This window comes from Hemiscyllium ocellatum, chromosome 8 (assembly GCF_020745735.1).
Source record: "Hemiscyllium ocellatum isolate sHemOce1 chromosome 8, sHemOce1.pat.X.cur, whole genome shotgun sequence".
NCBI classification, from domain to species: Eukaryota; Metazoa; Chordata; class Chondrichthyes; order Orectolobiformes; family Hemiscylliidae; genus Hemiscyllium; species Hemiscyllium ocellatum.
In genome coordinates, this window is record NC_083408.1 from 109,751,536 (window position 1) to 109,766,805 (window position 15,270).

At 44.9% G+C, this 15,270-nt stretch overlaps 1 protein-coding gene across 2 annotated transcripts in view; it reads right to left on the minus strand.

Annotated features, from left to right (window-relative positions):
* Positions 1–687: 687 nt before the first annotated feature.
* Positions 688–15,270, minus strand: part of efcab11 (EF-hand calcium binding domain 11) — a 98,629-nt gene continuing 84,046 nt past the window's right edge. For both annotated transcript variants that reach the window (XM_060829458.1, XM_060829455.1), the window contains one exon: positions 688–985. In XM_060829458.1, the coding sequence (XP_060685441.1) occupies positions 916–985 (70 nt within the window). In that variant the 3' untranslated portion in view covers positions 688–915. The remainder of the gene's footprint in view (positions 986–15,270) is intronic.

Sequence of the window (15,270 nt, forward strand, 5' to 3'; positions counted from 1 at the left end):
TCTGGTCATCCATCTATACGAAAGATTTTGTTAAACTTAAGAGTCAACTGAAAAAAAATTACAAGGATGTTGCCAGGACTGGAGGGTTTGAATTCTAGGGGGAGGCTGAACAGGGTAAGGCTTTTTTCCCTGGGGCGTAGGAGGCTGAGGGGTCTTTTATAAAGGTTTATAAAATCATGTGGGGCATGGATAGGATGAATAGCCAACAACTTTTTCTGAGAGTGGGGAAGTCCAAAACTAGACAGCATGGGTTTAAGGTGAGAGGGCAAAGATTTAATCAGGCCTTGAAGGGTAATGTTTTCATGCAGACAGTGATGCGTGTATGGAACAAGCTGCCAAAAGAAGTGGTAGGAGCAGGCACAATTACAACATTTAAAAGACATTTTGATGGGTAATGAATAGGAAGGGTTTGGAGGGGTGTGGGCCAAATTATGGCAAATGGTACGAGGTCAGAATGGGATGTTTGGTCGGTGTGGGCAAGTTGGACTGAAGGGTCAGTTTCCGTGCTGTATGCCCATGAATGACAGAGCAGACCCAGGAGGCTGAATGACCAGGTGCTACTCCTTATTTCTATGTTTTCAGGAGACTGCAGATGGTGTGAGAACTAAACCATTCACTTTGAATCTGCCGCTAGAACCGAGATATGATGCAGAACATATGAGACAACAAGTTTATTGCATTCATTGTAACAAAGCTACATGTTCCTGGAAGTACACAAATACCACATTGAATATTGAATCACTGCTGCAGTTGGAGGGAGAACATGAAATATATAAACTGCATTTGGGGTGACATTTCTGATTTAGCAATGGCTTTGTCTCCCAGATCACTCCCCATTCTTGAGGGAGCAGTGTTGTTGGCCTTGGGGCTGAAAGATCTGCAACATCCTTCCTCACTCCAGGCTTCATTAGATTGTCATTCATGGCGCATGACAATCTCAAAGTCCTTGAAGCTGACGTGGCCATCCAAATCTCGATCCACTTCCCTGCAGGAAGACAGATGAAGTCTTACAATGACACTGATGAGAAAGAAAGAAGATGCCTTTCAACCTTGCTGGCACTACAGAGGGTGCAGAGGAGGTTCACTAGGTTGATTCTGGAGTTGAGGGGGTTGGCTTATGAGGAGAGACTGAGTAGACTGGGATTATATTCATTCGAATTCAAAAGAATAAGGGGGAGTCTCATAGAAACATATAAAATTATGAAGGGAATGGATAAGATAAAAGTAGAGAGGATGTTTCCACTGGTGGGTGAAACTCGGACAAGAGGGCATAGACGCAAAATTAGGGGGAGCAGATTTAGGACTGAATTGAGAAGAAACTTCTTCACCCAGAGAGTTGTGAATCTGTGGAATTCCCTGCCCAGTGACGTAGTTAATTCTACTTCAGTAAATGCTTTTAAAGCTCAGGTAGATTTTTTTTGAACAATGAAGGAATTAAGGGATATGGTGAGAGGGCGGGTAAGTGGAAGTGAGGCCAAGAAAAGATCAGCCTTGATCATACCGAATCGTGGAACAGGCTCAAAAGGCCAGATGGCCCACTCCTGCTCCTTGTTGTTATGTTCAGGAGTCCCAATTGCATCTCTCTGAGTATCGAGTGACTGAACGATCTCAGATTTTACAGGAGCGTTCATACCAGAGGCATTAGCCCGCATCCTGGATTGTTTGCTGCCAGAAAAGGGTTTGGGGAGATATGGGCCGGGTGCTGGCAGGTGGGACTAGATTGGGTTGGGATATCTGGTTAGCATGGACAGGTTGGACCGAAGGATCTGTTTCCATGCTGTAAATCTCTATGACTCTTAGATCTATAACTGCATTTGTCGCCTATTCTTCCTCTTTCTAGTTGGTTGAACACAACCTCTCACTCTCAGCAGCAACACCAATTCCCTCACTCCCACCCGAGAGAGTGAGCTTTCCCAGTGTTGCTCTGAGTCGGATAGTTTTGGGCTCAAATTGCACTCCACAGAATTTCCTGTCACAATCCTCTCTGGCTCTTTCTTCTGTCTCCGGATGCTCCTCTTTGACCGTGCCTTTGTTCATTTGTCTTACGTGGCTCAATGCCACCAAATGTTTTTCGATATTGCAAATGTGACACTTTTGGGATTTTTCCCTGCACAACAGGCACAATACAAATGTAATTTTTTTTTGTTGTTCATTGATTTCAATAAGACTGCCACCAAGTTCAACAAGAAGGCGTTGTACTCCAGGGCGTTTGTACCACTTCACCCCCATCATTGTTCAGAAAAAACATCAGCCCCGGTAGCAAGAACACGTCGTGTCATATTCAAGTCCCTCCAATGGACAGGTCATCCAGACCACCCTCTGCATCTTCTCGAGGATACAATTCACAAAACAGTCTTGGCCGTTCACCTCCCGTTCCTTAGCATTTTTGGGTAACGGATTAAGACCCTTAATTGCCACTTACTTAAGCATATAACAGTGTCAATAAGCCCAAGGGCAGGTATCCAGTGGGAGTTTTACCAACCCCCTGTATTATGGGGCTCAGGGGAAGCCAGCCCAATGATATATCACTCCAACTCGTGCTCCTGCTGCACACAGACAGGGCGGGAGGGGGCGTTATGTCCAGCAATAAACTTTTTATTTCAAAAAAATGCCTCAGCGTCTAAAGTGATTCAGTTACTGCGCTTATAGATCTATGCAAATTGCTCCACTCATCAGCTTGCGATTCAATTGTCACTCTGCAGGATGTGGCTCTTCACTCGGTTGCTCTGGGTTCTTTAAGCCAGGGACTGACAGATGTGAGAGTAATGGGGAATAAAATGTTCAGAAGGCAGTGAATGGGGGATCTGTTCTTCTTGTTCAGTGCCAATGATCTGGAAATATTTCTAGCCTGGATTTAGTCACATTCACAGGCACAGACAAAATACACAACAAGCATGAAAGACAACACTATACTCTTCCGATCTTTCTCAACCTTCTGAACCCTGGACACAACTCACCTGGGAATAGCTGGAAGCCTAAACCATCTTGGCCCAGTTTAAGTGTACTGCTTGTTGTGATCTTTCACAATCACAGGAGATACTGAAGTGCTTTTGCATTTCAGAAATATATATCATATGTATAGTTACAAATGCAGTTCGGCTCTGTATAGTGGCATATCAAGGAAACAAACAAACATCAGAGTTTGACTCTATCTAAACAAACCAAAGGCATCTCTTACTTGTACAAGACTCTACTTACATGTATTTGAGACACCAGCAGGGTCCAAAAACTGAACAGACCCCAATTTAGCAGAAGGTTCTCAGACAGTGGTCTTTTCCCACTGCTCCTTGGCACCAGCTGCCCCAGGTTTAGTCCTGGACCTTGCATTGTGCCAGTCTGCAACATTTGTCAGGGTCAACGCCTTGTTCTGGAAGACTAACAAGTTTCAGGCTGACCAAAGAGCATCTTTTACCAGGCAGTAAAATGGATGAATGGAGCACAGGCTTGGACTGACACACTGAGTGCGGTTCAGAGAGCGTCACCACACTGTCAGAGCTGCTGTCTTCAGTTGAAAAATTGTTGATCAACCTTCGCGGGTGGATCCAAAAGATCCTGTGGGACCATTTTGAAGAGATCTTCTCAGCATTGGGGTCAATATTTATCTCTCAACCACTGTCACTAAAAATAAGAGGCAGATTGGTCATGGACTTCTGGCTGTTTGTGAGAGCTTGCTGTGTGATAATTGGCTGCTGTTCTTCCACATATTGCAAAAGGGAAGACACTTTACAAATTGTCTAAAAGCACGTGAAGACATTTTGAGCTTCAGAAAGTTACTGAAGATGCAGAAGCTGTTTCCTTTAACATTGTTATGAATCAGAGGATAGGTTGGGGCAGGCATGGTAGGGAAAATGAAAATGGGCAACACAAATCATATAAGGCAAATACAAATTGGGCCCTACACAGCAGGATCCTGTCATGGAGAAACTGCATATGCAGACACCATGGGCTTACATTCAACAACGTTGATTATACCACTACGTAGGGATAAATTAGGAGTTAATAAAAGAATTTTCTTCTGGCATACACCTATTAAATTCCCATAGCATTGAATGTCTTTCTGTGTGTTTGGGGAGCGACTGGCAGTACAATGAGCCAAAACAATCCGATACTGATTGGTATTTAATGGAGCTTTCCCTCATCAAGCAGGCTCCCAGACAGCAAGCTTGCTATTCTGGTGATTTCAGAGCAACTCTGCAGGATCATTTTGCAGTGTGTCTCTTGCTATGAAACTGCTCCATTCATTTGTAGAAGCATTAGAGTTCTTTGCACCTTTTGGTTAGTTTGGCTCCCTGGCAGTAGCCAGAGGGGGAGGGGGTTTGAATTTGGAGCACAGGCAAGTCATAAGAAATATCCCTCCCTCTTCTCACTCTTTAGGACATGCCTATACTCTACTTATTTGACTAAACCTTTGGTCACTCGTCCTAATATATCCTTGCGTGGCTCAAGTGTCAAATTTTGTTTGGACGTCTCTCCTGTGAAACACCTTGGGATGTTAAAGGTGCTATAAAAATTGACTTGTTTTTCATTCTCTCATGGGATGTGAGCACAGCTGGCTATCTGTGTTTACCTTTGAGAAGGTGGTGATGAGCTGCCTTCTTGAACTGATGCAGTCCATATGCTGTAGGTAGATCCACAATACTATTGGAAAGGGAGTGATAGTGAACGAATGGAGATATATTTCCAAGTCAGGATTGTGAGTGGGTTGGAAGGGAACTTGAAGATGGTGGAGTTCCCATGTATCTGTTGTCTTGGTCTTTCCAAATGCAAGTGGTCATTGGTTTGGAAGGTGCTGTGTAAAGATCTTGGATAAATTTCTGCAATGCATCTTGTAGATGGCTCACACTGCTGCTACTGAGTGTTGATGGTGGAGAGATTGGATGCTTGTGGATGTGGTGCCAATTAAATGGCTGTTTTGTCCTGGATGTCAGGAAGTTTTGTCAAACTTCTTGAGTGTTGTTGGGCTGCATTCAGGTGGGTGGGAAGAATGCCATTCACACTCCTGACCTGTACAGTGTCGATGATGGACTGACTTTGAGGAATCAGGAGGTGAGTTACTTGCCGTAATATTCCTAGCCTTTGACCAGCTCTTGTAACAATGATTTTTTTATATGGAGAGCCCAGTTGATTTTCTAGTCAGTGGTAACCCCAGCATATTGATAGCGGGGATTTGACACTCACTTACAATTTATACATCTGCATTCTATTCCTAACAACCTTGCTCCTATTCTGAATTTCTTTGTCTGCATTTGTCTTGAAAGTTGACAGGGATTAATTATCAACTACAGTTGGGGGCAGGAGGAGTTTTGGATGGTTAAATAATCATCAGCAACTGATCTCCTGTCCATGATCATGGTAGGAGGGATGGTATCGATACTTTTAACTAATTTGTTCAGATTTTAGATTAGATTAGATTACTTACAGTGTGGAAACAGGCCCTTCGGCCCAACAAGTCCACACCGACCCGCCGGAGCGCAACCCACCCAGACTCATTCCCTTACATTTCACCCCTTCACCTAACACTACGGGCAATTTAGCATGGCCAATTCACCTAACCTGCACATTTTTGAACTGTGGGAGGAAACCGGAGCACCCGGCGGAAACCCACGCAGACACGGGGAGAACGTGCAAACTCCACACAGTCAGACACCTGAGGCGGGAAATGAACTGGGTCTCTGGCGCTGTGAGGCAACGGTGCTAACCACTGTGCCACCCACTTGTTATGACACAACTCTGGAGCAGGTGAGACTGGAACCTGAGCCTTCCAGCCCAGAATAAGGACACAACACTGCACTACAAGAGCCCAAGGCAGATTTTGTATAGAGGCAAACAGCCAGCCTTCTTTCTGTGCATGTTAGCATGTCCTATTATAACTGCATCCCCTCACACACCTGCCAGGCGAAAGGCAACAAGTCTAATTAGTAGGAGGATGGAATGACTATTTTGAAGTTTCTAATAGCTGCGAGGGATGGTGGCAATGGTCATGTCACTGGATAAGTAATCCAGTAATCCAAACTATTGGTTTGGGAATGTGGGAATCCCACCACAGCAGCTGTGGAACTTGGATTCAGTGGATAAACAAATCTGGAAAATAAAGCTAGTCTCAGACATGGGGCCTTGAAACTACAATTAATTATCGTAAAAACCCATCTGGTTCACGAATGTCCTTAAGGGAAGGAAATCAGTCGTTCCTAACTGGCTCACATGTGATTCCAGACCCACAGCAACATGGCTGACTCTTGACTGTCCACTGAAGTGATGAAGACTCAGTTCAAAGAAAACCAGTAAATGGTCAACCAATATTGCCACATCTAATAAATAATAAAAAAGTATGAAAAACGCAGTGTTTCTATTTACATGTCTATGTTGGATAATTGTTTAGAGGCACTCACACATAACATTCTCTCTAAGCTGTGTGATTGCACACAGCTACTCGGACAGTCTGCGTGTGGGCTGGTTTACCTACACATTGATTTGTGCTTTGTACATGGACCTTGGAGGTCGGCACAGCAGCAGGAGAAATTAGGAGAAATGTGGCTGACAAACATCACTCTTGGTGGAGAAAGTGAGGACTGCAGATGCTAGAGATCAGAGCTGAAAATGTGTTGCTGGAAAAGAGCAGCAGGTCAGGCAGCATCCAAGGAGCAGAAGAAACGACATTTCGGGCATGAGCCCTTCTTCAGGAATCCTGAAGAAGGGCTCAGGCCCGAAATGTCGATTCTCCTGCTCCTTGGATGCTGCCTGACCTGCTGCTCTTTTCCAGCAACACATTTTCAGCAAACATCACTCTTGGACTGTGATCTGCCCATTTAGGTGGAATGTGGTACTGGAAAAGCACAGCAGGTCAGGCAGCAACCGGGGAGCAGTAGAGTTGACGTTTCGGGCAAAGTTGGTGCCCCCTTGCAGCACTGGGCAGAGTATCTGCAGGGTGAATGTTTTCCCACGTGCACTAGTAACTGTGTGGTACAATCTATCCAACTTAAAAGGAATCTGCAATGAATTACAGAAGAATGCTGAAAACTATAGCTGCAATTGCAAAAAATGGAAAATGGAAATACCTGAACAGGGAGAGAGTTCCAGTGTGAAGGTGCAGCACTAGAACCTTAATAGTCTTGGTTGACAGGAATAAGGCCATCAAAGACTGTGGCCAGGACAGGTGTGATAGCATTGTTAGTTTGACAGCTCCCGAGAGGGGTGAGGTTGCTGAAGAGTTTTATCAAGGATCACATGAGGATCTTGACTGGGCAGCTTAAGCAATGCTGATAGACAAGAACACCAAGCTGTTCAGTACAATGACTAGCCTGCCTGATGGTCTCCTGTCTCTGTTAAGGAGCATGGAGGCCTCCAACTCCAACGTAGTAGAGGACATTGTGCAGAGACTAACCTCTGTGCAGCTTTGCTCTACCTCTCTGTTGTCTTTCAGACCCAGAGACACCATTCACTGTTGCTCCCCCACAGCTGCTGAAGCCTTTGCATGGATAAATCACGTAATCCTTTGCACTCTCTCCAAGCATGATGCACCATGCCCTGGAATATCTAGGAACTCAACACAGCACCACCAGAAAGTTTTCACTTGCTTTCAGCAAAGGGACATATGTCCTTCTTAATGTAGTACACTCTGCATTAAGCGTACACCCTGTATACTTAACAGACTACACCAGGTATGGGTGTAAACATATTCGTCTCCTGTAGCACTGTCACCATTAGTGCTGATGTGGGGGAGCTGGTGTTGGTCATGGGTGGACAAAGTTAAAAATCACACAACACCAGGTTGTAGACTAAAAAGTTTATTTGGAAGCACTAGCTGCTCCTTCATCAGGTGGTTGTGAAGCAGGACCTTAAGACACATAATTTAAAGCAAAAGATTACGGTGATACAGTGATACATTGAACAAACCTAGATTGTTAAGTCTTTCACCTTTTAGAATGGGTTTGCTGGTTTCGGTTCTTTAATATGTAAATACCAGAACTTCTTTTAAGTCATGTTTGCAAGATATCTTAAGGTTTTATAACAGAAGGTGACATCTCAGCTCAGACAATGCCTTAACGATGTGAAGTTAAGGGTCTGCCTGTATCCCAATCTTGAGTCAGATCAGTTCTATTTTCAAAATGGAATTTACAAAATATTACATGGATTGACTGCCTGCAGGTTCTGCATTTTTTGAGCAAAATAGAATGTATCCGAAAACATAATTCTGCAAATACAAATTAACCCTATAAACCTCTGCTCCACATTTTGCTCCAAAATCACCTGATGAAGGAGCAGCGCTTCGAAAGCTAGCGCCTCCAATTAAACCTGTTGGACTATAACCTCGTGTTGTGTGATAACTTTGTACACCCCAGTCCAAAACCGGCACCTCCACAGTTTGCAGAAAAGAGAGACAGCATGAATGTGTTCGTATGAGTGTGTGCGTGCGAGTGTGAGTGCACGTGAGAGAGTGTGTGATTGCGTGTGGGCAAGATTAGTAAAGTGTGTGTGTGAATGTGACGGGATATAAGCCTATAAGAGGGTGCATGTGTGAGTTTGGGTGGAGTGTATGTTTGTGCGTGTGAGAGAGTCTGCGTGAGCGTAAAGAACTCGAGGACCTTAGGCTCATCCGAGAGAACGAGATCTTTCTGGACAAGACCTTCAGCGAGGTTATTACACCGACCATACCAGAAGAGAGCAGACGATGAGGAAGGCAGAGAGGAGACAGGTGCAAGAGACCCCAGGGGAAGTACCTGTCAGGAACAAGTTGAATCTTTTGGAAACAGTAGAGACAGATGACACTGCCAGTCTGCGAGGTGGCCAGGTCTGTCAATCAAAAGTTGGCGTGGAGACAGAGTGGAAGAGTCGGCCATCGCACAGAGCCATGGTAATAGGGGACTCCATAGTGACAGGAACTGACCGGGGCTTTTGTGGCAGCAGGCGGGACTTAAGGATGGTGTGTTGCCTTCCTAGTGCCAGGGTTAAAGACATCACAGACAGAGTGCAGGAAATCCTCAAGGACGAGGGTGAAGAGCCACAGGTGGTGGTACCTGTCGGCACAAATGATGTCGGGAACAAGAGAAGGAACATATTTCAGCGGGACTGCGGAGAACTAGGAAGAAGGCTGAAAGGCATGACTTCCAGGGTGGTTATCTCCGGTTTGCTTCCATTTCCTTGGGCTGGTGTGTCCAGAAACAGGAAGATAATGGACTTGAACGTGTGGCTGGGGAACTGGTGCAGGAAGCAAGGATTTAAATTCTTGGATCACTGGGGTATGTTTTGTGGTAAGCATAAATTATACAAGAGAGACGGTTTGCACCTTAATAGGTTGGGGACCAGCATTCTGGCAGGCAGGTTTGCTACTGCAACACAGCTGCGTTTAAACTAAATAGCGGAGGGGGGGGACAAACTGGATGTTTAAGAAGGAAATTGAAGGGAAAGTTAGAACAAGGGAAGTCAAGAAAGACAATGGTATCAATGAGGCAGAAAACTCAAAAAGGGATCATGGTGTAAGATTGAGTGAAATAGGAGTTGATGGGAAGGGTGAGGGCAGAAACAAATTAAAAAGACTATATATGAAAGCACGAAGCATTAGAAATAAGATGGATGAGCTTGAGGCTCTTTTGGAAATTGGCAGATACAATATTGTGGGGATAACTAAGACGTGGCTTCAAGTGGACAGGGCCTGGGAAATGAATTTCAAGGCGACACATGCTATCGTAAGGACAGACTGACGGGCAGAGGGGGTGGGGATGATATTCAGTCCTTTGTGCGGGGGGACCTAGAATCAGGAGGCGTAGAGTCAGTATGGATAGAGCTGAGAAATTCTAAGGGTAAAAAGACCTTCTTGGGAGTTATCTACAGGCCCTCAAACAGTAGTCTGGATCAGGAGCTGAAATTGACCTGTCGCAAAGATGTTACTACAGTTGTTATGGGGATTTTAACATGCAGGTAGACTGGGAGAATCAGGATGGTATTGGACCTCAAGAAAGGGACTTTGTGGAGTGCCTCCGAGATGGATTCTGAGAACAGCTCGTGCTGAAGCCTCCCAGGGAGAAGGCAATTCTGGATCTGATATTGTGCAACGAACCAGAATTGATCAAGGACCTCGAAGTGAAGGAGCCATTGGGAAGTAGTGACCATAATACAATAAGCTTCAATCTGCAATTTGAGAGGGAGAGGGTACAATCAGAAGTGACAATATTTCAGTTGAATAAAGGGAACTATGAGCTATGAGGGAGTAGCTGGCCAAAGTTCAATGGTGCAATACCTTAGCAGGGATGACAGTGGAGGAACAATGGCAGATACTTCTCTGTAAAATGCAGAAGATGCAGGATCAGTTCATTCCAAAAAGGAAGAAAGATCCTAGGAGGAGACATGGGTGGCCGTGGCTGACGAGGGAAGTTAAGAAACATGTAAAGTTAAAAGAGGAAAAAGTATAACATAGCAAAGATAAGTGGGAAAACGGAGGACTGGGAAGCTTTTAAAGAACAACAGAGGATTACTAAGAAGGAAATACGCAGAGAAAAAATGAGGTACGAAGGTAAACTGGTCAAAAATATAAAGGAGGATAGTAAAAGCTTTTTTAGATAGGTGAAAGGCAAAAAAATGTTTAAGACTAAAATTGGGCCCTTGAAAACAGAAACAGGGTAATATATTACAGGGAACAAAGAAATGGCAGAAGAATTGAAAAGGTATTTCAGATCTGTGTTCACTGGAGAAGACACAAGCAATCTCCCTGAGGTAACAGTCGCTGAAGGACCTGAACTGAAGGGAATTTATATTTGCCAGGAATTGGTGTTGGAGAGACTGTTAGGTCTGAAAGTTGATAAGTCCCTGGGCCCTGATGGTCTACATCCCAGGGTACTGAAGGAGGTGGCTTGAGAAATTGTGGATGCGTTGGTGAATATTTTCCAGAGTACGATAGATTCGGGATCAGTTCCTGCGGACTGGAGGGTGGCTAATGTTGTACCACTTTTTAAGAAAGGTGAGAGAGAAAGCAGGAAATTATAGACCAGTTAGTCTGACCTCAGTAGTGGGAAAGATGCTGGAGTCTATTATAAAGGATGAAATTATGACACATCTGGATAGTAGTAACAGGATAGGTCAGAGTCAGCATGGATTTATGAAGGGGAAATCATACTTGACTAATCTTCTGGAATTATTTGAGGATATAACTCTGAAGATGGACGAGGGAGATCCAGTAGATGTAGTGTACCTGGACTTTCATAAAGCTTTTGATAAAGTCCCACATAGGAGGTTAGTGAGCAAAATTAGGGCGCATGGTATTGGGGGCAAAGTACTAACTTGGATTGAAAGTTGGTTGGCTGACAGGAAACAAAGAGTAGTGATAAACGGCTCCATTTCGAAATGGCAGGCAGTGACCAGTGGGGTACCGCAGGGATCAGTGCTGGGGCCGCAGCTTTTTACAATATATATTAATGATATAGAAGATGGTATTAGTAATAACATTAGCAAATTTGCTGATGATACTAAGCTTGGTGGCACCGTGAAATGTGAGGAGGATGTTAGGAGATTACAAGGTGACCTGGACAGGTTAGGTGAGTGGTCAGATGCATGGCAGATGCAGTTTAATGTGGATAAATGTATGGTTAACCACTCTGGTGGCAAGAACAGGAAGGCAGATTACTACCTAAATGGAATCAATTTAGGTAACGGGGCAATACAAAGAGATCTGGGTGTTCTTGTACATCAGTCAATGAAGGTAAGCATGCAGGTACAGCAGGTAGTGAAGAAGGTTAATAGCATGCTGGCCTTCATAACAAGAGGGATTGAGTATAGAAGCAAAGAGGTTCTTCTGCAGCTGTGCAGGGCCCTGGTGAGACCACACCTGGAGTACTGTGTGCAGTTCTGGTCTCCAAATTTGAGGAAAGACATTCTGGCTATTGAGGGAGCGCAGTCTAAGTTCACAAGGTCAATTCCTGGAATGGCGGGACTACCTTATGCTGATAGACTGGAGCAATTGGGCTTGTATACCATTGAGTTTAGAAGACTGAGAGGGGATCTGATTGAGACATATAAGATTATTAAAGGATTGGACACTCTGGAGGCAGGAAACATGTTTCCGCTGATGGGTGAGTGCCGAACCAGAGGACACAGCTTAGAAATACAGGGTAGACTATTTAGGACAGAGATGAGGAGAAATGTCTTCACCCAGAGAGCGGTGGCTGTGTGGAATGCTCTGCCCCAGAGGGCAGTGGAGGCCCAGTCTCTGGATTCATTTAAGAAAGAGTTGGATAGAGCTCTCAAGAAAAGTGGAATCAAGGGTTATGGAGATAAGGCAGGAACAGGATACTGATTAAGGATGATCAGCCATGATCATATTGAATGGTGGTGCAGGCTCGAAGGGCAGAATGGCCTACTCCTGCACCTATTGTCTATGTAAGAGTGTGGTATGTGAGAGCGCGTGCGTGTGTGTGTCTCATGCAGTGGGTCACCTGTAGTGTGACATGAACCCAAGGTTCTGGTTGAGGCCATCCCCATGGGTACTGAACTTGGCTGTGAGCCTCTACTTGGCCACTCTGTGTTGTCGGCTGTCCCAAAGTCCACCTTAGAGGACGGTCACCCAAAGGTCTGAGGCCAAATGTCCCAGACCGCTGAAGTGTTCCCTGACTGGTGACTGTTGTGCGGTGTCCATTCATCCATGGTCGTAATGTTTGCTTGGTCTCGCCAATGTACCATGTCTCGGGGCATCCTTGTCTGCAGCGTATGATAGACAATGTTGGCTGAGTCACATGAGTACCTGCCACGTATATGGTGGGAGGTGTCCCCATGTGTAATGGTGGTATCGGTGTCGACACTCTGACACATCGTGCAGTGGTTGCCATTGTTGTGGTTGATGTTGCAATTTGCTGCAAACAATAATCTGTTTAAGGTTTGGCGGCTGTTTCAAGGCGAGAAGTGGGGGCTTGGGAACGTCTTGGCTTCCAAATAAAGCCTATTTGAACAGCATGAAAAACAATCCTCTTAGTCTGTTCATGAAGCACAGCAAATAGAACTCCCGATCCTGATCATATCCAGATAACTGCAGGTTATTTCTCCAATAAAATTACAGTCAGTGGAAAATAGCTGATTGAGGGAGAAATAACCAAGCATTCTAGTTAGGAATATTGACATCCTGGTTTGCAGCTTCAAAACTTAGGCTTAAGAGTATAAAAATAAGCAATGAATATATTGACTTTAAAATGGGGACTGAATTCCCTCCATGCCCTGGTACTGTTATCCCATACCCTCGATCTCTACTTCAACTGAAGACTTTTTATGAACTTGATTCTCAGGTGTTCAACTAGTCATCATTCCAGGGGTGATACATCTGGCTGGTGAGTGGCCACTCAAGTGTCAGGCAATGACTATCCACAGGAAAAGGGAATCTAATCATTTCCCCATCATATTCAACGAGCGGGAAAGTCACTATAGTCCCAGAGGACTCTCATTAGAGACATATGGCTGGAGGTTTTGGGGGAGGGGGTGTGTCACAGGAAAAGTGCAGTGACCTCTGCTGGTACAGCAGTTGAACCTGCGCAGTTGGAGTCCCTCTGCATCACAAGCCAGCTGTCCAGCTGACTGAGCTGACCAACCCCTCCATTCAATTGTATTACTATCATTGAATACTCCACTATCAACATTGTGTGATTACCACTGATCAGAAACTGAATTCAATCTGCCTTATAAATATTGTGGATACAAGAGCAATTCAGAGGCTAGGAATTCTGTGGCAAGCAACTCATTTTCTCACTCCCCAAAATCTGTCCAAATCCACAAGGGACAAGTCAGCAATGTGATGAAATAATTGTCATTTGCCTAGATGAATGCAACTCCACACAGACGTTGGCCATTTGACCATTGAATCTATTCTGCTGTTCAATGAGATTGTGGCTGATCTGATGATCCTCAACTTCATTTTCTGACCTTTTCCCCATAAGTTTGGATTCAATGCTGAAGGAACTCACTTGGTGAAGCTACAACGCCAAAGAGCATGCAATAGACAAGGCCAAGCAATCCCACAACCAGAAACAAAAATAGAAATTGCTTGAAAAACTCAGCAGGTCAGGCAGTATTTGTGGAGAGAAACGAGAGCTAACGTTTCGGGTTCAGTGTCCCTTCTCATAACGCGTCACCTGACCCGAAATGTAACTCTACTTTCTCTCCACAGATGCTGCCTGTCTTGCTGAGTTTTTCCAGAAATTTCTGATATCATTTCCGATTTCCGGCATCTGCAGTCCTTTCGGTTTTTACCAATACCTCAGATCTAAGCTTCACGCCCTTCCAATCCAGTTGTGAAAAGCAGTGGACAATTAAACGATAAAGTGGAGGTGGAAACGCTACAACATTCCCATCCTCAATGATGAGGGAGTCCAACATATCATCCATCTTCAGCCAGAAGATCGCTGAGGAGTTGATTCATCTCAGCCTCCTCCTGAAATGCCCAGCAATACAGATGCCAGTTTTCAACGAATTTGATTCATTCCACATGACACCAAGGAATGGCAGGAGGCAATTGATACAACAAAGGCTATGGTGCCTGACAACATTCCAGCAATGGTACTGAAGACTTGCTTTCCGAAATTAGCCACACTGCTGGTCAGGCTGTTCCACAATGACACACTGGCATCAATCTGATAAGGTAGAAAATTGCCCAAGAACATCCTGTAGACAAAAAGCAGGACAAACCCAACCCAACCAGTTACTGCTCGATCAGACTACTCTCAATCATCAATAAAGTAATGGAAGGGTCGTCGACAGGTTTATCTAGCAACACTAAAGAGAGGAAAGGTGGCTCACTGATGCTCAGTTTGGATTCTGTCAGAGTCCATGAGTGCTGACCAGTGATTGCTTTGAGCTGTATAACTGCTCCAATGTTCCATGATGAGCATAGCAAAAGCAATTCGCAGCATTGACTTCTGGTTACTCAGTCAAAAAGTGTGGCGCTGGAAAAGCACAGTCATTCAGGCAGTATCCAAGGAGCAAGAGAGTTGATGTTTCGACCATAATCTCTTCATCAGGAATGGTGGTGGTGGTGGGGGGGGGGATAAGCAGGCTGAGAGATATATGGGAGAAATGGGAGGGGATGGGGCTGAGGGGAAGGTAGCTGGGAATGCGATCAGTAGATGGAGATGGGGGGTGATGGTGATAGGTTGGAGCAAAAGGTGGAGCGGATGGGTGGGAAGGAAGATGTACAGGTAGGACAGGTCAAGAGGGCGGTTCCGAGTTGGAAGGTTTGATCTGGGATAAGTTGGACGGAGGGCAGATGAGGAAACTGGTGAAATTGGCATTGGCTCCATGTGG